The 21,365-nt window shown below is 43.3% G+C and overlaps 1 protein-coding gene across 3 annotated transcripts; it reads left to right on the top strand.

The window, feature by feature from the left end:
* The first annotated feature begins 173 nt into the window (after positions 1–173).
* Positions 174–19,464, top strand: LOC311100215 (ribosomal protein S6 kinase alpha-3). 3 transcript variants are annotated; one of them, XM_084141030.1, is made up of 23 exons: positions 174–219; positions 399–511; positions 975–1,016; positions 2,089–2,205; positions 2,404–2,485; positions 2,644–2,724; positions 2,842–2,921; positions 3,059–3,165; positions 3,382–3,419; positions 3,634–3,776; positions 3,960–4,030; positions 4,134–4,222; positions 4,805–4,869; positions 5,060–5,162; positions 5,289–5,413; positions 5,516–5,641; positions 5,731–5,820; positions 15,958–16,116; positions 16,311–16,472; positions 16,639–16,715; positions 16,854–16,971; positions 18,693–18,833; positions 18,940–19,464. In XM_084141030.1, the coding sequence occupies exons 2-23, from the start codon at positions 446–448 to the stop codon at positions 19,060–19,062; spliced, it is 2,205 nt and encodes a 734-aa protein (XP_083997156.1). In that variant the 5' UTR covers positions 174–219; positions 399–445; the 3' UTR covers positions 19,063–19,464. The 3 variants fall into 3 exon arrangements, with proteins under 3 accessions (XP_083997156.1, XP_083997155.1, XP_083997157.1); XM_084141029.1 differs by having other exon boundaries at positions 175–219; positions 350–511; XM_084141031.1 differs by lacking the exons at positions 174–219; positions 399–511; positions 975–1,016 and adding an exon at positions 1,508–1,744.
* Positions 19,465–21,365: the final 1,901 nt, after the last annotated feature.

The following is a 21,365-nucleotide window of genomic DNA, read 5'->3' as shown; positions in this document are numbered from 1 at the left end:
TGACCCTTTTGTGACGTAAGTCCTATGTTACATTTTCCATGTCACATCAAGGCTTACTGCATATTTGCTCAACTGTAGCCTAGTGATTGCTTATCACCTGTTTTGATGCCATGTCTTGTCCCTCCCAACCAATGACGTATGGCCGGGTGACGCATTCCTCAGCCTCGTTCTGACAGACAGGTAAACCGAACCACGGCGCCATATTGAGAGAGAACGGAAGTGAGTGAATTTTGATGTGAAAAAGTGTTTGTAGTTTCTAGAAAACATTGGAAAGAGTAATGAAAGTCGTTTAAACGTACAGTTACGATTGAATTGGAACCATTTTACTGTTTTGTTTTTCTCGTTTAAGAGAGACCCCCCTCCTCAAGAAATACTTTTTCTTAACCCACCCTTGACAGTGTCAAGTCACTGAAAGCGCGCGGCAGCGACTGAACTCTTGTCGAAGATGCCCTTGGCACAGTTTGGAGCAGACCCATGGCAGAAAATGGCCTTGGGGAATTCGGAAAACGAGGTAATGAACATGCCCACGAACGATGGCCACCTTAGCTCTAATTTGTCATCAATGATTGCCGCGGTCTCTTGTGAATTCACTTCCTCCCACAGTTTGTGGGACAGCAACTTCGATTTAGTTTCGCATAAACTGTTTTTTAAACGTAAACGATTATAAAAGGACTATAGTGGTGATCTTAGCTGTCTTATTTCTCAAGCACAGGCTGATAACTGTAACAACAGCCATTTGTTGCAGGAAATCGTGAGGGGGAAAAAAACGAATCGCTAACTACTACACTCACCACAGCGAACGTGATGTTTATCGGTCAAGTTGCCATTTCTAAAGTGTAAACTAGGCCAATGAAATGCTATATGTTCTAATCAACTAACAATTGTCCATGAAGCATATTAGACAGTTTGAAAAACACGAGCCCATCCCAATTTTGTGTGTGAGAGGGAGAGTTTAAATCGCTTCTGTGTTTCAGGTCATGGATGACTCAATGGGGGAGGATGAAACTGTATGCAGTGTAAGTAAACATTTTAATAATAATCTCACCTGTCTTCTCCCAGACTGGCTCATTTTCACAGATGGTGTGCATCACAGGAGGTTGGTGGCACCTTAATTGGGGAGAACGGGCTCATGGTAATGTCTGGAGTGGAATTGGAATGGTATGAAATACATGGTTTCCATGTGTTTGATGCCATTCCATTCGCTCCTTTCCAGCCATTATTATGAGCCGTCCTCTCCTCACCAGCCTCCACTGGTGCGTGCATATGTATTTATCTTCCATGTTCTCTCTCGTTCTGTTTTCTCTCTTTCAGTCCTATCTTACCTACTCACACTCCTACATCCAGGCACTCCACAATAATACTGAGTACTGTGTATTAATATGGACTAGTGGTGGGGTCGGTGGGAGTAAAACGAGAGCAAAATGATTAAAGAGAAGATGAGGGGTATCGAAAGAGCGTGAAAGCGACTGTAAAAGAGGGAGAGCGCATGCTATGTCTTTAGTCATCCTCCTCCACACCTTTGATGCAGTGGGAGGGGGTGTTGGCGGCATGGCAACCGGTTACAAGCTGTCAGTCGGGAGCTCCCTCCCCCGGCAGATCAGAGTGCAGTCTCTCACCGCAGCCGCTCTGCCACACTGTGACACAGGGAGAGGGGCTCTGCTGGCCTAGCACCGGCATGGGGGATTTGGCCTCCGCTTCGGCAGAACACGGGCCAAAGAAGGACTTCGCTGAGAGCTGGTGTGCTGTACGTGTGTCTGATGTGATGTGTTATGTTTGGGTGGGAAAGCATGGGAGTTTATTTCTCCATCCTCCCACAGTATGACTCTGCTGTAGTGCAAAGAAAAGGTTCTGAGTATGCAGGGCTGAAACAGTCTCTTTCTTGGTAGGGTTTTACTTCAAAACTTGTGAATGTATTTTATTTGATTCATTCCATTGCTTCTGTTTATTTGATTATTCTTTGCGACGTGTCTCTGTACGTGTGTGTGTGTTTGTTTATAGAATTGCTGTGTATTGCTATACTCGCTCTACATTGCTGTGTATTTGGGGCGCCCCTGGCTTTGGTTTGACTGTGTGTCTCGTCTTTTACAGGATGAGGGCTCAGTGAATGAGATCAGTATCACACATCATGTCAAAGAGGGCTCTGAAAGGGCTGATCCTTGGCAGTTTGAAGTCCGCAAGGTCCTGGGAGAGGGATCCTTTGGGAAGGTAAATGACAGTGTGTGAGATGAAACGGTGTAGTGGTCATAATGTTTGTGGTGTTAATATTATGAATATATTAATTATGGTTTTCTGTATGATCATATCTCTGAACATTTGTCTATATGAAACTGACTGATTCATGGAAGCTGTTGTGATTAAAAGCTGAACTGATTTGTGTCTCTTTATTCATGTTCTTCTGTTCAGGTCTTCCTTGTGAAGAAAATAACAGGGCCTGATGTTGGACAGCTGTATGCTATGAAGGTGCTGAAAAAGGCCACTTTGAAAGGTACACAAGTCTGCAGGGATTTATTTTTTGTGTGAATTTGTTTATATTGAATATCATGCTTGCAATAGGTTTAGAACTACTTTACAACAACAGTATATATGTTTTTTTGTCGAATTAATTACAGCCGTGTTTTACTTATTTATTTCATGAATCACCAGTGCGAGATAGGGTCCGGACCAAGATGGAGCGAGACATTCTGGTGGAGGTGAACCATCCTTTCATAGTCCGACTACACTACGGTGAGTTATCAGACATCATCTGACTGCCCTGTCATATATTTACGTCTGATATAAGCACAGGTCATCAAACCTTACAGATGAGTTTTTACTTAAATATGTACCCATGATTCTTCACAGCATTCCAGACAGAAGGGAAGCTGTACCTGATTCTGGACTTCCTCCGAGGTGGAGATCTATTCACACGGCTGTCCAAAGAGGTGAGCAGAATTAAAATCCTACGTTTATTTTTTATTAATTAAAATGGTCTGTTTTTCCTGGGAATTCATATCCGTATTAGAATAGTTTTGGTGAGTTTGTGTATTAGGTGTGTTGTTTTAACCAGTCTGCCTCCCAGGTGATGTTCACAGAGGAGGATGTGAAGTTCTACCTGGCAGAGCTGGCTCTGGCCCTGGACCATCTGCATGGCCTGGGAATCATCTACAGAGACCTGAAACCTGAGAAGTACCTATTACACTAACGCTATAACATTGCTTCTTCCCATTAGTTGCTTGTTTCTCTTCCAATCAGCAACCTGGGAAATTATTGTGTATTCTTTATATAAATCTAATGTTATTTTGAGCTTAGAAGTTACGATGTTATATACTGTCTATTTACTGTATGCGTTTCTGCTGGCTGATGTTGTATTCCTCTCTGACTGAGATCACTCTGTCCTTTCAGCATTCTGTTAGATGAGGAGGGCCATATCAAACTCACTGGTGGGTGATTCTCTGCTCCTGTTACATATGCATGTTTCATATTCACACTCCGTCTGACTCAGCCACCGAGCAGAATAACAGTGTTTTTAATGGCTTTGTCATTTTAGGAGCCCTTAGTCTGCCTATGTACCATTTTGGCTTGACTACGAATAGACTTTAAGCACAAGCTCGTGTTCAACTCGACTCTCATTTGGCTGCCCTTTGTTTGTTCCAGACTTCGGCCTTAGTAAAGAGTCCATTGATCATGAGAACAAGGCCTACTCTTTCTGTGGAACAGTGGAGTACATGGCACCGGAGGTCGTAAACCGCAGAGGACACACCCTTAGCGCTGACTGGTGGTCCTACGGCGTGCTCATGGTGAGTGCTGGAGTTCCAAATGCATCTGGATCTTTGACATTTATTACTCTGGGATGTGTTGAAATATCTGATATCTGGTATCAAGTGTTTCCTCATTCATATCTGCCTGGATGGGCCAATGTGTCCAATGGCTGACAGTGCCACTGATTAGACATGTTACTAAAACGTTTTCATCTTCCCCAGTTTGAGATGCTGACTGGGACATTGCCTTTCCAAGGGAAGGATCGGAAGGAAACCATGACCATGATACTGAAGTGCGTCTTACTCAACCTGTCTCGAGTACCAGTTTAACCAGGCGGTTAGCAAATAACAGTTTGATCTCAATCTACCATCGTAATTGTTTTGTTTGCACTGCAGGGCCAAGCTGGGAATGCCACAGTTCCTGAGCCAAGAGGCCCAGTCTCTCCTACGTAACCTTTTCAAACGCAACCCAGGCAACAGACTAGGTAATCAATCTCCATCACTAAAATGGTATTGTGCGCCATGGCTTGTAACTGAAGAGTGCTTAAAGCAGCAATCGGCAGTTGAAACAATAACAAAGTGCATCCCTGCCTGTTTCGGTAAAAAGCTGAGGGATGGGGCTGGAGAAATATAACCACTCTCAAATTCATAGACAGAGCTTTGGATGCAAAGACTGACCATTCATGATATCAAAATTATAGTTTTAAATGTTTTTAGGCTATATGTTTTACATTTTACTTTGTTTACAAACATTGGCATAAAACATGCTTATATTTTGAGTTGTGATGGGGTACAACAGTTGAACTAAGCTCATGAGGCATTTTATAAGTTATCTTCTTCAAGAATCAATGGGTGCATATAATTAATTCACAAGTCCAAAGATGTATGTAGCAACCGCAGATTGCCCCTTTAAATATATCTCACTCAAATGGAAAAAATATCTTCACACTCTAGTCAGATTATAGTGTTTGACATTTGTCATCACTGAATGTTTGCACAACTGCAATCTTATTACAAAAGATACCACATGTATCCTGATGTAATGCGTGTGGATTTGTTGTTCACAGGTGCTGGTCCAGACGGAGTGGAAGAGATCAAGAGACATTCCTTCTTTTCCGTTATTGACTGGAATGTAAGTTTGCCTTTTCATTTGTGTGTGTGTGTGTGTGTGTGTGTGTGTGTGTGTGTGTGTGTGTGTGTGTGTGTGTGTGTGTGTGCCGTCTGCCTGCTCCTCTGTCCATGTGTTTTATAAATGCTTTTGATGTTTTTAACATGTTTAGGTTTATTCCAATGTTTTTCCCTTTTTCTTGGAACGCCTGTAGAAATTATTCAGGAGAGAACTCCATCCCCCCTTCAAACCTGCGAGTGGCAGACCTGATGACACCATCTACTTTGACTCTGAATTCACTGCAAAAACTCCACGGGGTAAATAACAGATTCTTGTTTGTCGCTTTTACAATACAATATCATAATTGTGTGTGTGTGTGTGTGTGTGTGTGTGTGTGTGAATGAAAAGTAGTGAGAGGATTGACATGAGGATTGTCCCCACAGACTCTCCCGGCTGTCCCCCGAGTGCCAACGCCCACCAGCTGTTTAGAGGCTTCAGCTTCGTGGCTATCTCAGATGAGGAGAGTCAACCGCCACAGAACATTAACATCAACATGACCTCTATACAGGTACCAACACACACGCACGGGATAGGTCCCTGTGTTTTATTATAATATGGTTGTGTGTGGAAATAACAGAATAACAGTCTCTGTATCTATCTCTTTCTTCAGCAACTCCACAGAAACACGGTACAGTTTAGTGACGCCTACGATGTGAAGGAGGACATCGGTGTGGGCTCTTACTCCATATGCAAACGCTGTGTTCAGAAGAGCAACAGTATGGATTATGCTGTAAAGGTGAGCTGTAACACTGTCAATATCTCACCCTGGGGCTGCCCATGGTAGAATGGTATGATTAACGGTTATTACTGATGTTGTTATCCCAGATCATCAGTAAGGCCAAGAGGGACCCCACAGAAGAGGTGGCGATTCTTCTGCACTACGGACAGCACCCCAACATCATCACTCTCAAAGATGTGAGTCATTACATCAGCAGTATGCTAATGAAGCAAGCAGCACTGTTGGCTTAAAAGCAAACAATTGTTACTGTTGACTGAAGTTACAGCAAGATGGTGCTATTATTCTAGATTGATATAAATGCAACAATTTCAAAGATTTTACTGAGTTAGAGTTCATATAAGGAAATCAGTCAATTGAAATAAATACATTAGGCCCTAATATATGGAATTCACATAACTGGGAATACAGATATGCATCTGTTGGTCACAGACACCTTAAAATAAATGTAGGGACGTGGATCAGAAACCGTCAATATCTGGTGTGACCACTATTTGCCTCAAGCAGCGTGACACATCTCCTTTGAATAGAGTTGATCAGGCTGTTGATTGTGGCTTCTTCAATGGCTGTGCGAAGTTGCTGGATATTGGTGGGAACTGGAACACGCTGTCGTACACGCCGATCCAGAGCATCCCGAAAATGCTCAATGGGTGACATGTCTGGTGAATATGCAGGCCATGGAAGAACTGGGACATTTTCAGCTTCCAGGAGTTGTGTACAGATCCTTGCGACATGGGGCTGTGCATTATCATGCTGAAACATGAGGTGATGGCGGCGGATTAATAACACGACAGTGGGCCTCAGGATCACGTCACGGTATCTCTGTGCATTCAAATTGCCACCGATAAATTGCAATTGTGTTCTATGTCCGTAGCTTATGCCTGCCCATACAATAAACCCACCGTCAATATGGGGCACTCTGTTCACAACGTTGACATCAGAAAACCGCTTGGCCACACAACGCCATACATGTGGTCTGCTGTTGTGAGGCTGGTTGGATGTACTCTAAAATGACGTTGGAGGAGGCTTATGGTAGAGAAATTGACATTAAATTCTCTGGCAACAGTTCTGGTGGACATTCCTGCAGTCAGAATGACAATTGCACACATCTGTGGCATTGTGTTGTGTGACAAAACATTTTAGTGGCCTTTTGTCTCCAGCACAAGGTACACCTGTGTAATGATCATGCTGTTTAATCAGCTTCTTGATATGCCACACCTGTTACATGGATGGATTATCTTGGCAAAGGAGAAATGCTCACTAACAGGGCTGTATACACATTTGTGCACAACATTTGAGAGAAATAAGGTTTCTTTTTCATATTAGGGTTGAATGGCGGGAACTCTGTTACTGAGATTTACCTAGATTTACCGCCCAAATCCACACCCTTTTCCCGGTATAAATAACTGCGAGAAACCGGTAAATTATAATAAGTTGTTTATATGAACAGCCTGGCGTGAAATGGAACTGTTAAATGATATGCGATGTCTAAATCTGGCTTCTCAACGGCCTCTGCATGATGAATCAACGCTCAGGGTGGGGACAGACAGCCCATCTCCGTATGGAGCAGCAGTTCACAATGCATGTAGTAGACCTATCATCTCATCATGGTAACTTTTTTTCTTGTGACAGGTAGGCCTACATTTGCGGCAGCATAGCCTATTCTACAGGAATATAAAGACAGAATGCGCGTTTAATTTACCCATCTCCATCTGGCGTTCAGGGGTCACCTTGTTTTTTAATTGTAAATATATCTTTTTTTATTGCAGCTACAGAGTTTTAAAACAGCGTATCACTCGAATACCGTTGCTTTAAATCTGTGCACGCGCGAGCACTCTCTTTCTCTCCTTCCAACTCCATTAAAATTGCATCCAAAATAGATAATCCTGTTCTATATTTATTTATAATACACATATATACAGTGAGGGGAAAAAAGTATTTGATCCCCTGCTGATTTTGTACATTTGCCCACTGACAAAAGACAGTCTATAATTTTAATGGTAGGTTTATTTGAACAGTGAGAGACAGAATAACAACAAATAAGTCCAGAAAAAAACAAATGTCAAAAATGTTATAAATTGATTTGCATTTTAATGAGGGAAATAAGTATTTGACCCCTCTGCAAAAGATTACTTAGTACTTGGTGGCAAAACCCTTGTTGGCAATCACAGAGGTCAGACGTGTCTTGTAGTTGGCCACCAGGTTTGCACACATCTCAGGAGGGATTTTGTCCCACTCCTCTTTGCAGATCTTCTCCAAGTCATTAAAGTTTAGAGGCTGACGTTTTGCGACTCGAACCTTCAGCTCCCTCTCCAGACCTTAATCCCATAGAAAATCTGTGGACTGGCTAGGCCACTCCAGGACCTTAATGTGCTTCTTCTTGAGCCACTCCTTTGTTGCCTTGGCTGTGTGTTTTGGGTCATTGTCATGCTGGAATACCCATCCACGACCCATTTTCAATGCCCTGGCTGAGGGAAGGAGGTTCTCACCCAAGATTTGACAGTACATGGCCCCGTCCATTGTCCCTTTGATGCGGTGAAGTTGTCCTGTCCCCTTAGCAGAAAAACACCCCCAAAGCATAATGTTTCCACCTCCATGATTGACGGTGGGGATGGTGTTCTTAGGGTCATAGGCAGCATTCCTCCTCCTCCAAACACAGCGAGTTGAGTTGATGCCAAAGAGCTCGATTTTGGTCTCATCTGACCACAACACTTTCACCCAGTTCTCCTCTGAATCATTCAGATGTTCATTGGCAAACTTCAGACGGGCCTGTATATGTGCTTTCTTGAGCAGGGAGACCTTGCGGGCGCTGCAGGATTTCAGTCCTTCACGGCGTAGTGTGTTACCAATTGTTTTCTTGGTGACTATGGTCCCAGCTGCCTTGAGATCATTGACAAGATCCTCCCGTGTAGTTCTGGGCTGATTCCTCACCGTTCTCATGATCATTGCAACTCCACGAGGTGAGATCTTGCATGGAGCCCCAGGCCGAGGGAGATTGACAGTTATTTTGTGTTTCTTCCATTTGCGAATAATCGCACCAACTGTTGTCACCTTCTCACCAAGCTGCTTGGCGATGGTCTTGTAGCCCATTCCAGCCTTGTGTAGGTCTACAATCTTGTCCCTGACATCCTTGGAGAGCTCTTTGGTCTTGGCCATGGTGGAGAGTTTGGAATCTGATTGATTGCTTCTGTGGACAGGTGTCTCTTATACAGGTAACAAACTGAGATTAGGAGCACTCCCTTTAAGAGTGTGCTCCTAATCTTAGCACTGTATATACACTACCGTTCAAAAGTTTGGGGTCATTTAGAAATGTCCTTGTTTTCAAAAGAAAAGCAATTTTGTTGTCCATTCAAATAACATCAGATTGATAAGAAATACAGTGTAGACATTGTTAATGTTGTAAATGGCTATTGTAGCTGGAAACGGCTGATTTTTAAAGGAATATCTACATAGGCGTACAGAGGCCCATTATCAGCAACCATCAGTCCTGTGTTCCAATGGCATGTTGTGTTTGCTAATCCAAGTTTATCATTTTAAAAGGCTAATTGATCATCAGAAAACCCTTTTGCAATTATGTTAGCACAGCTGAAAACTGTTGTGCTGATTGAAGAAACAATAAAACTGGCCTTCTTGAGACTAGTTGAGTATCTGGAGCATCAGCAATTGTGGGTTCGATTACAGAATCAAAATGGCCAGAAACAAAGAACTTTCTTCTGAAACTCTTCAGTCTATTCTTGTTCTGAGAAATGAAGGCTATTCCATGCGAGAAATTGCCAAGAAACTGAAGATTTCGTACAACGCTGTGTACTACTCCCTTCACAGAACAGCGCAAACTGGCTCTAACCAGAATAGAAAGAGGAGTGAGAGGCCCCGGTGCACAACTGAGCAAGAGGACAAATACAATAGTGTCTAGTTTGAGAAACAGACGCCTCACAGGTCCTCAACTGGCAGCTTCATTAAATAGTACCCGCAAAACACCAGTCTCAACGTCAACAGTGAAGAGGCGACTCCGGGATGCTGACCTTCTAGGCAGAGTTGCAAAGAAAAAGCCATATCTCAGACTGGCCATCTTAATCTTTTCTTTTTATTGGCCAGTCTGAGATATGGCTTTTTCTTTGCAACTCTGCCTAGAAGGTCAGCATCCCGGAGTCGCCTCTTCACTGTTGACGTTGAGACTGGTGTTTTGCGGGTACTATTGTGTGTATATGAACTCAGCAAAAAAAGAAACGTCCTCTCACTGTCAACTGTGTTTTATTTTCAGCAAACTTAACATGTGTAAATATTTGTATGAACATAAGATTCAACAACTGAGACATAAACTGAACAAGTTCCACAGACATGTGACTAACGGAAATTGAATAATGTGTCCTTGAACAAAGGGGGGGGGGGGGGTCAAAATCAAAAGTAACAGTCAGTATCTGGTGTGGCCACCAGCTGCATTAAGTACTGCAGTGCATCTCCTCCTCATGGACTGCACCAGATTTGCCCGTTCTTGCTGTGTGAAGTTACCCTACTCTTCCACCAAGGCACCTGCACATTTATGGAGGGAATGGCCCTAGCCCTCACCCTCCGATCCAACAGGTCCCAGATTTGCTCAATGGGATAAACGCGAATCCGACCATCACCCCTGGTGAGACAGAACCGCGACTCATCAGTGAAGAGCACTTTCTGCCAGTCCTGTCTGGTACAGCGACGGTGGGTTTGTAAGGCAGGTCCTCACCAGACAACAGGCCTACAAGCCCTCAGTCCAGCCTCTCTCAGCCTATTGCGGACAGTCTGAACACTGATGAAGGGATTGTGCGTTCCTGGTGTAACTCGGGCAGTTGTTGTTGCCATCCTGTACCTGTCCCGCAGGTGTGATGTTCGGATGTACCGATCCTGTGCCGATGTTGTTACACTTGGTCTGCCACTGCGAGGACGATCAGCTCTCCGTCCTGTCTCCCTGTAGCGCTGTCTTAGGCGTCTCACAGTACGGACATTGCAATTTATTGCCCTGGCCACATCTGCAGTCCTCGTGCCTCCTTGCAGCATGCCTAAGGCACGTTCATGCAGATGAGCAGGGATCCTGGGCATCTTTCTTTTGGTGTTTTTCAGAGTCCGTAGAAAGGCCTCTGTAGTGTCCTAAGTTTTCATAACTTGACCTTAATTGCCTACCGTCTGTAAGCTGTTAGTGTCTTATCGACTGTTCCACAGGTGCATGTTCATTAATTGTTTATTGATTAATTGAACAAGCATGGGAAACAGTGTTGAAACCCTTTACAATGAATATTTGTGAAGTTATTTGGATTTTTGCGAATTCTTTGAAAGACAGGGTCCTGAAAAAGGGACATTTCTTTTTTTGCTGAGTTTGTATGTATATACATCTTAGCAAAATACATACACCTGAGCCAAATACATTTAAACTCAGTTTTTCACAATTCCTGACATTTAATCCTAGTAAAAATTCCCTGTCTTAGGTCAGTTAGGATCACCACTTTATTTTAAGAATATGAAATGTCAGAATAATAGGAGAGAGAAATGATTTATTTCAGCTTTTATTTATTTCATCACATTCCGAGTGGGTCAGAAGTTTACATACACTCAATTAGTATTTGGTAGCATTGCCTTTAAATTGTTTAACTTGGGTCAAACGTTTCGGGTAGACTTCCACAAGCTTCCCACAATAAGTTGGGTGAATTTTGGCTCATTCCTCCTGACAGAGCTGGTGTAACTGAGTCAGGTTTGTAGGCCTCCTTGCTCACACACGCTTTTTCAGTTCTGCCCACACATTTTCTATAGGATTGAGGTCAGGGCTTTGTGATGGCCACTCCAATACCTTGACTTTGTTGTCCTTAAGCCATTTTGCCACAACTTTGGAATTATGATTGGGGGTCATTGTCCATTTGGAAGACCCATTTGCGACCAAGCTTTAACTTCCTGACTGATGTCTTGAGATGTTGCTTCAATATATCCACATAATTTTCCTTCCTCATAATGCCATCTATTTTGTGAAGTGTACCAGTCCCTACTGCAGCAAAGCACCCCCACAGCATGATGCTGCCACCCCCGTGGGGGAGCTTGTTCCACCATTGGGGTGCCAGAGCAGCGAATAGCTTTGACTGGGCTGAGCGGGAACTGTGCTTCCGTAGCGGTAGGGAGGCTAGCAGGCCAGAGGTGGATGAACGTAGTGCCCTCGTTTGGGTGTAGGGTCTGATCAGAGCCTGAAGGTAAGGAGGTGCCGTTCCCCTCACAGCTCCGTAGGCAAGCACCATGGTCTTGTAGTAGATGCGAGCCTAAACTGGAAGCCAGTGGAGTGTGCGGAGGAGTGGGGTGACATGAGAGAATTTAGGAAGGTTGAAGACCAGACGGGCTGCAGCGTTCTGGATAAATTGTAGGGGTTTAATGGCACAGGCAGGGAGCCCAGCCAACAGCGAGTTGCAGTAATCCAGATGGGAGATGACAAGTGCCTGGATTAGGACCTGTGCCATTTTCTGTGTAAGGCAGGGTCGTACTCTGCGATTAAGTGAAATAATCTGTCTGTAAATAATTGTTGGAATAATTACTTGTGTCATGCACAAAGTAATGTCCTAACCGACTTGCCAAAACTATAGTTTAACAAGAAATTTGTGGAGTGGTTGAAAAACTAGTTTTAATAATAATATAAATAATATGCCATTTAGCAGACGCTTTTATCCAAAGCGACTTACAGTCATGCGTGCATACATTTTTACGTATGGGTGGCTCCATACGTATGGGTGACTCCAACCTAAGTGTATGTAAACTTCCGACTTCAACTGTATGTATGTATATACACGTGTGTGTGTGTGTGTGTGTGTGTGTGTGTGTATATATGTATACAGTGAGGGGGAAAAAAGTATTTGATCCCCTGCTGACTTTGTACGTTTGCCCACTGACAAAGAAATTATCAGTCTATAATTTTAATGGTAGGTTTATTTGAACATTGGGAGACAGAATAACAACAAAAAAATCCAGAAAAACGGATGTCAAAAATGTTATAAATTGATTTGCATTTTAATGAGGGAAATAAGTATTTGACCCCCTCTCAATCAGAAATATTTCTGGCTCCCAGGTGTCTTTTTATACAGGTAACGAGCTGAGATTAGGAGCACACTCTTAAAGGGAGTGCTCCTAATCTCAATTTGTTACCTGTATAAAAGACACCTGTCCACAGAAGCAATCAATCAATCAGATTCCAAACTCTCCACCATGGCCAAGACCAAAGAGCTCTCCAAGGATGTCAGGGACAAGATTGTAGACCTACACAAGGCTGGAATGGGCTACAAGACCATCGCCAAGCAGCTTGGTGAGAAGGTGACAACAGTTGGTGCGATTATTCGCAAATGGAAGAAACACAAAATAACTGTCAATCTCCCTCGGCCTGGGGCTCCATGCAAGATCTCACCTCGTGGAGTTGCAATGATCATGAGAACGGTGAGGAATCAGCCCAGAACTACACAGGAGGATATTGTCAATGATCTCAAGGCAGCTGGGACCATAGTCACCAAGAAAACAATTGGTAACACACTACGCCGTGAAGGACTGAAATCCTGCAGCGCCCGCAAGGTCCCCCTGCTCAAGAAAGCACATATACAGGCCTGTCTGAAGTTTGTCAATGAACATCTGAATGATTCAGAGGAGAACTGGGTGCAAGTGTTGTGGTCAGATGAAACCAAAATTGAGCTCTTTGGCATCAACTCAACTCGCCGTGTTTGGAGGAGGAGGAATGCTGCCTATGACCCTAAGAACACCATCCCCACCGTCAATCATGGAGGTGGAAACATTATGCTTTGGGGGTGTTTTTCTGCTAAGGGGACAGGACAACTTCACCGCATCAAAGGGACGATGGACGGGGCCATGTACCGTCAAATCTTGGGTGAGAACCTCCTTCCCTCAGCCAGGGCATTGAAAATGGGTCGTGGATGGGTATTCCAGCATGACAATGACCCAAAACACACGGCCAAAGCAACAAAGGAGTGGCTCAAGAAGAAGCACATTAAGGTCCTGGAGTGGCCTAGCCAGTCTCCAGACCTTAATCCCATAGAAAATCTGTGGAGGGAGCTGAATGTTCGAGTTGCCAAACGTCAGCCTCGAAACCTTAATGACTTGGAGAAGATCTGCAAAGAGGAGTGGGACAAAATCCCTCCTGAGATGTGTGCAAACCTGCTGGCCAACTACAAGAAATGTCTGACCTCTGTGATTGCCAACAAGGGCTAAGTCATATTTTGCAGAGGGGTCAAATACTTATTTCCCTCATTAAAATGCAAATCATTTTCTAAAATGTTTGACATGCGTTATTCTGTCTCTCACTGTTCAAATAAACCTACCATTAAAATTATAGACTGATCATGTCTTTTGTCAGTGGGCAAATGTACAAAATCAGCAGAGGATCAAATACTTTTTTCCCTCACTGTGTGTGTGTGTGTGTGTGTGTGTGTGTGTGTGTGTGCGCACATTCGGAAAGTTCAGACCCCTTCCCTTCCTTTTTCCACATTGTTACATTACAGCCTTATTCTAAAATGGATTCAATTAATTTTTCCTCATCACTCTACACACAATACCCCATAATGACAAAGCAAAATCAGTTTTTTAGAAATGTTTGCAAATGTGTTACAAATAAAACAGATACTTTATTCACATAAGTATTCAGACCCTTTGCTAGAAGACTCGAAATTGAGCTCAGGTGCATGATGTTTCTACAACTTGATTGGAGTCCACCTGTGGTAGATTCAATATATTGGACATGATGTGGAAAGGCACACACCTGTCTATATCAGGTCCCACAGTTGACAGTGAATGTCAGAGCAAAAACCAAGCCATGAGGTTGAAGGAATTGGCCTTAGAGCTCCGAGACAGGATTGTGTCGAGGCACAGATCTGGGGAAGGGTACCAAAATATATCTGAAGCATTGAAGGTCTCCAAGAACACAGTGGCCTCCATCATTCTTAAATGGAAGAAGATTGGAACCACGAAGACTCTTCCTATAGCTGGCCGCCCGGCCAAACTGAGCAGTCGGGGCCTTGGTCAGGGAGGTGACCAAGAACCCGATGGGCACTCTGACCGAGCTCAAGAGTTCCTCTTTGGAGATGGGAGAACCTTCCAGAAGGACAACCATCTCTGCAGCACTCCACCAATCAGGCCTTTATGGTAGAGTGGCCAAACAGAAGCCACTCCTCCGTAAAGGCACATGACAGCCTGCTTGGAGTTTGCCAAAAGACACCTAAAGACTCTCAGACCAAGAGAAACAAGATTCTCTGGTCTGATGAAACCAAGATTGAACACTTTGGCCTGAATGCCAAGAGACTTGTCTGGAGGAAATCTGGCACCATCCCTACGGTGAAGCATGGTGGTGGCAGCATCATGTTGTGGGGATGTTTTTTAGCGGCAGGAACTGGGGAGACTAGTCAGGATCAAGGGAAAGATGAACGGAGCAAAGTACAGAGAGAACCTTGATGAACACCTGCTCCAGAGCGCTCAGGACCTCAGAATGGGGCAAACGTTCACACAGGTGCACCTTGTGCTGGGAACAATAAAAGGCCACTAAAATATGCAGTTTTGTCACGCAACACAATGCCACAGATGTCTCAAGTTTTGAGGGAGCGTGCAATTGGCATGCTGACTGCAGGAATGTCCACCAGAGCTGTTGCCAGATAATTAAATGTTCATTTCTCTACCATAAGCTGCCTCCAACATCGTTTTAGAGAATTTGGCAGTATATCCAACTGGCCTCACAACAGCAGACCACATGTAAGCACTCCAGCCTAGGACCTCCACATCCGGCTTCTTCACCTGCGGGATCGTCTGTTGCGTTTTTATATTTCTGTTCAGTATATGTAATATATGGCGCATCAGGTTTGAATTTTCATGCTGCTCAAAGCTCTAATCAAATCCAGACATTATATGCTTTTGAATGACACTTCCATGTTTTGGCAGGAAATAACAGCTTACCCGGGAGGAAAGTGATTTATTCTCAGGATGGAACATTTTGTAAAATACCGGGAAAATATTCAACCCTAGTGCGTGTGGAACATGTCTACGTTATTTTGTTTCTGCTCATGATACATGGGACCAACACTTTATATATATATATATATATATATATTTTTTTTTTTTAACTAGGCAAGTCATGTTGAGTTTATATATGTGTTCAGTGTAGATTCACAATTGATTTGTTTTTTCGTTGTTTGGCTAGTATGTTGATGTTCTGAGAGAGTAATGGGAATATTTTTTTGTGTGCTGAATAATCTTCTATAATGAGTCGCTATTTGTGAGTATCTCTCTGGGTGACAGTGTGAGGTCATGTGATCTGTTGACTGTAGGTGTATGACGATGGACGCTCGGTGTACCTAGTGACAGAGCTGATGAAAGGAGGAGAGCTGCTGGATAAGATCCTCAGACAGAAGTTCTTCTCTGAGAGGGAGGCCAGTGCAGTTCTCCACACCATCACCAAAACTGTGGAGTACCTGCATGCACAGGGGGTAAAAAATTTACCATCACAATGATACACAATACTGATATATTATGTGTTCCAAGTATATATTATATTTTGAGCACTTCGCTACTTTCAATGCACAGGACCTTTCTACTGTATAAGCCATACAAGTTGGCCATCTATGATATTTGCCTCCCTGACTCACGGTGTCACTGATGGAATTTCTGTCCCCCTGCTCAGGTTGTCCACAGAGATCTGAAGCCCAGTAACATACTGTACGTGGATGAGTCTGGAAACCCAGAGTCGATCCGGATCTGTGACTTTGGTTTTGCCAAACAGCTGAGAGCTGAAAACGGGCTCCTGATGACTCCCTGCTACACGGCCAACTTTGTCGCCCCCGAGGTGTCTCTTCATCTACATGTTTCTGTGACTAGTACCTGCATGTTAAGCTAATGGTTGTCTAACTGTAAAAAGTCCAACGTATTTTCAGTTTTCGATATATTTGTCTAGTAACTGACATGGCATTATGTATTCTAATGCAGTGTGCAATACTTCCTGTTGTTGTTAGGTGCTGAAGAAACAGGGCTATGATGCAGCCTGTGATATCTGGAGTCTGGGAGTGCTGCTCTACACAATGCTTACTGGGTATGCAGGCTTTACCAACAGTAATGCAGCCAATGATGTGCATGCAAATATAATATTAACACATAATACAATAGGAACAATATAGTACTTTCATATTTTATTAGTCCTTTGAAGTATGTATTTATCTTGATGTTTCAGGTTCACTCCTTTTGCCAATGGACCAGAGGATACTCCGGAAGAGATCTTGGCTCGGATCGGCAGTGGAAAGTTCTCTCTGACGGGCGGCTACTGGAACTCAGTCTCAGCAGAAGCCAAGGTATGTCTGGGACGTCGGTTGGACTGCAGCACTGCGCTTTCCATAGTATCCAATTACTCTGTGATAGTGGTTTCAAAAGGGAATCATTTTCCTAGCACTATACAGTGCATTTGGAAAGTACAGCCTTATTCTAAAATTGATTAAATAAAATACATAATCCTCATCAATCTACACACGATATCCCATAATGACAAAGCGAAAACAGGTTTTTATCATTTTTGGCAAATTTATTAAAAACATAACTATTCAAACCCTTTGCTATGAGACTCGAAATTGAGCTCAGGTGCTGTTTCCATTGTTCATCCTTGAGATGTTTCTACAACTTGATTGGACTCCACCTGTGGTAAATTCAATTGATTGGACATGATTTGGAAAGGCACACACCTGTCTATATAAGGTCCCACAGTTGACAGTGCATGTCTGAGCAAAAACCAAGCCATGAGGACGAAGGAATTGTCCGTAGAGCTCCGAGACAGGATTGTGTCGAGGCACAGATCTGGAGAAGGATACCAAAACATTTCTGCAGCATTGAAGGTCCCAAAGAACAGTGGCCTCCATCATTCTTAAATGGAAGAAGATTGGAACCACCAAGACTCTTCCTAGAGCTGGCCGCCCGGCCAAACTGAGCAGTCGGGGGAGAAGGGCCTTGGTCATGGAGGTGACCAAGAACCAGATGGTCACTCTGACAGAACTCCAGAGTTCCTCTGTGGAAATGGGAGAACCTTCCAGAAGTACAACTATCTCTGCAGCACTCCACCAATCAAGCCTTTATGGTAGTGGCCAGACGACAGCCACTCCTCAGTAAAGGAGTTTGCCACTCCTCAGCCCGCTTGGAGTTTGCCAAAAGGCACCTAATGGACTCTGACCATGAGAAACAAGTTTCTCTGGTCTGATGAAACCAAGATTGAACTCTTTGGCCTGAATGCCAAGCGTCACATCTGGTGGAAACCAGGCAGCGCTCATCACCTGGCCAATACCATCCCTACGGTGAAGCATGGTGGTGGCAGCATCATGCTGTGGGAATGTTTTTCAGCGGCAGGGATTGGGAGACTAGTCAGGATCAAGGGAAAGATGAACGGAGCAAAGTACAGAGAGATCCTTGATGAACACCTGCTCCAGAGTGCTCAGGACTTCAGACTGTGGCGAAGGTTCACCTTCCAACAGGACAACGACCCTAAGCACATAGCCAAGACAACGCAGGATTGGCATCAGGACAAGTCTCTGAATGTCCTTGAGTGGCCCAGCCAGATCCCAGACTTGAACCCAATCGAACATCTCTGGAGAGTCCTGAAAGTAGCTGTGCAGCGACGCTCCCCATCCAACCTGACGGAGCTTGAGAGGATCTGCAGAGGTGTGCCAAATACAGTTGTGCCAAGCTTTTAGCGTCATACCCAAGAAGACTCAAGGCTGTAATCGCTGCCAAAGGTGCTTCAACAAAGTACTGAGTAAAGGGTCTGAATACTTATGTAAATGTGTTATTTCATTATTATTTTTTTTAAATACATTTGCAAAGATTTCTAAACCTGTTTCTGCTTTGTCATTATGGGGTATTGTGTGTAGATTGATGAGGTGAAAAAAAACAATTTCATACATTTTAGAATAAGGCTGTAACGTTACAAAATGTGGGAAAAATGAAAGGGTTTGAATACTTTCCGAATGCATTGTATACTTGATGGAAGAGGTAGTATGCACAATCTGAACGTTGGCATTGCTGTCTTTAGGACCTAGTGTCCAAGATGCTGCATGTGGATCCCCACCAGAGGCTAACTGCTGCTCAGGTGCTGCAACACCCCTGGATATTACACAAGGACCAGTTGCCCAAGTACCAGCTCAATAGACATGATGCTCCTCATTTGGTCAAGGTAACAAAACTTCATTCAATGCACGAGTCTCTTTTCTGCCACTCTGAAAGAAAGCTTCTCTGCTGGGTATTGATTAATTAACACCGAGACTGTTCTCCCTCTACAGGGTGCGATGGCAGCCACTTACTCTGCTCTGAACATGCATGTTCTCCCTGTGCTGGACCCTGTAGGACGCTCCTCGTTAGCTCAACGAAGAGGAGTGAAGAAGTTGACCTCAACAGCCCTGTGATCCACCTGCCACTAGGATCAATCTCACCTGTTTAATGCTACTGCACCAGTGCATTAGTGTGTTTCGACTCCCGCTGTGTTAGAACAGTGTGTAAGACCAAAAAGAAACTGTAACCCATTCACTGAGAAAATGTATAATGTATTTGCTTGTACAATCATAACTGCCTACAGACCAAGAGTTACAAATTCTTGGAAAGGCTGAACTGTATATTTTATGAAAATGAGATATATTTACTACAAAAATATAATTAAATGTATACGGGTTCCTATAGGTCTGTGTTTAAATAGAGATTTGAGTTAAGCACTGGGGGATGAAGGGGTTTGGAAATGGTTACAATTATGTTTCCCCCAGTTGCATGGAGCACAAGATGGTTAAACCAGTCAGTCCCCCCCCCCCCCCCCCCCCCCCTTATTCCAAAGCAACCGCTAAGCCCCTACCCCCCCACCTATGCACTTGTATAGATCTGAAAAGATTGGATACGTGTAAGCAGTCATATTTTTAGTTAAGCCAACTTTTAGAATGTTTTTATTGTTCTAATTCTAGACATTCTGTTACATAGCATTGTTTTAAATATTCCCCATGCCGTGTAAAATGGGGAGCTAACCATATAAATAGAATGAATGGAACAGACTTGGAAGGTCTAACCCTGGCAATATGACTGGTAAACTCATGGGTACACTCACTATAGAGCCCCACAGTGGAGGTGTCATAATACTCATAAAACCTAGCAGTCAAACAGGGAAATGGTTCCAATCGTTTTTCCACCATACTGTTTTCCCATAGGGAATTTAAATACTTAATAAGAGCTGTGTTTCGTGTAGGCTTACCCTTGCGTGACATTTTGATAACCATGTAAATCTCTCTCGGACAAGGTGACTTACCAATATATTTGTCTCTATTTACTCTGATTCAAAAATGCTAATTAGCGTCAAAGTAGACATCATGCGAGACTACAAATCCCTGCAAGCTCCTGCACGTGCTGACACCTTTGCAAACAGGTAGTGTGTCAAGACAATTCACATAATTGTCAATTTAAAGACATTTTGCCTATTTATTCATTACTAAATTTAGCTTAACAGTTTAATCCAGAGGTTATTTCCTTTTCCTCGATTCGGCTGTGTTGTCCAGATCATGGCATTTGTAGTTCTTTATGATAGCCACATTCGCAGCTAATTAGCGTTTACTTTTTTGTGGGTAAATACTGGTGAATATATTGATAAAAGTCACATTGTCCTAGAGAGATTTACACTGTTATCAAAACGTCACGCCAATGTAAGCCTACACGAATCACAGCCCTTATTTTAAGTGTTTCTAAAACTCCTATGGGAAAAATGAATGGTGGAAAAACGATTGGAACCATTTCCTTGTTTGACTGCTAGGTTGTATGGGTATTTTGACATACTGTGGTACTCTGGCTGCCTGGTATTGTGATTAAATCATTTCCCTTGTAATTTGGAATGTTCTATCAACTGATTCTGGATTGCCATGGTAATGTAGAATGTTCATTCAAATGATGCTAGCTCAGGGGTGTCAAACTCATTCCATGGAGGGCCTTGTGTCTGCTGGTTTTTGGTTTTTCCTTTCAATTAAGCCCGAGACAACCAGGTGTGGGGAGTTCCTTACTAATTAATGACCTTAATTCATAAATCAAGTACAAGGGAGGAGCGAAAACCCGCAGCCACTTGGCCCTCCATGGAATGAGTTTGACATGTGTGTAGCTAGCTGATGTGGCTCATGCAATGGAAGGTATTTTTTGTAATGTCAGTTGACTCAACAAATCAAAGCACAGATTGAAGGGTATACTTCCTGGCATTGGTCTTGGGTAAAAATATACAGGTTAAGACAACGTCGTCACAAATCTGGGACCAACCGTGTTCGTTGCTAACTAGCACAGCTGGTCCCGTTGTTGCAAAGAGTTATGGGATATTAGAATCCCGTTGTCTTAACCTTTGTCACTTCAACCTAGGCATGGGTATACTCAAAATGGCTGCCAGTCCAGCCATTATGCCACCATTGGCTTGAATGGGGACACCAGTTCTATTCATTCTATTTCTATGGAGATATTATGACTGCCATAGAATGTTGTAGTGTCATGTATATGCATCATAATGCTCATTCTAGACATACAGTTAAAAATATATATATATTCCCCATTTAGCTAATGTTAATAGTGAGATAACATGGCTGCCATAGAATGTTGAAGTGTCATGTAATTGCATCATAATGCAGGAACTGCATTGGCTCAACTTTCTAAATACAAGGCTCTGGGAATAAGCAATATGGAGTTATTACTATATTGCTTA

The sequence above is a fragment of the Coregonus lavaretus genome (assembly GCF_964263955.1).
Source record: "Coregonus lavaretus genome assembly, chromosome: 24".
Classification (NCBI taxonomy): domain Eukaryota; kingdom Metazoa; phylum Chordata; class Actinopteri; order Salmoniformes; family Salmonidae; genus Coregonus; species Coregonus lavaretus.
The sequence above is the reverse complement of the archived record's forward strand: the minus strand, read 5'-3'. Positions and strand labels throughout refer to the sequence as shown.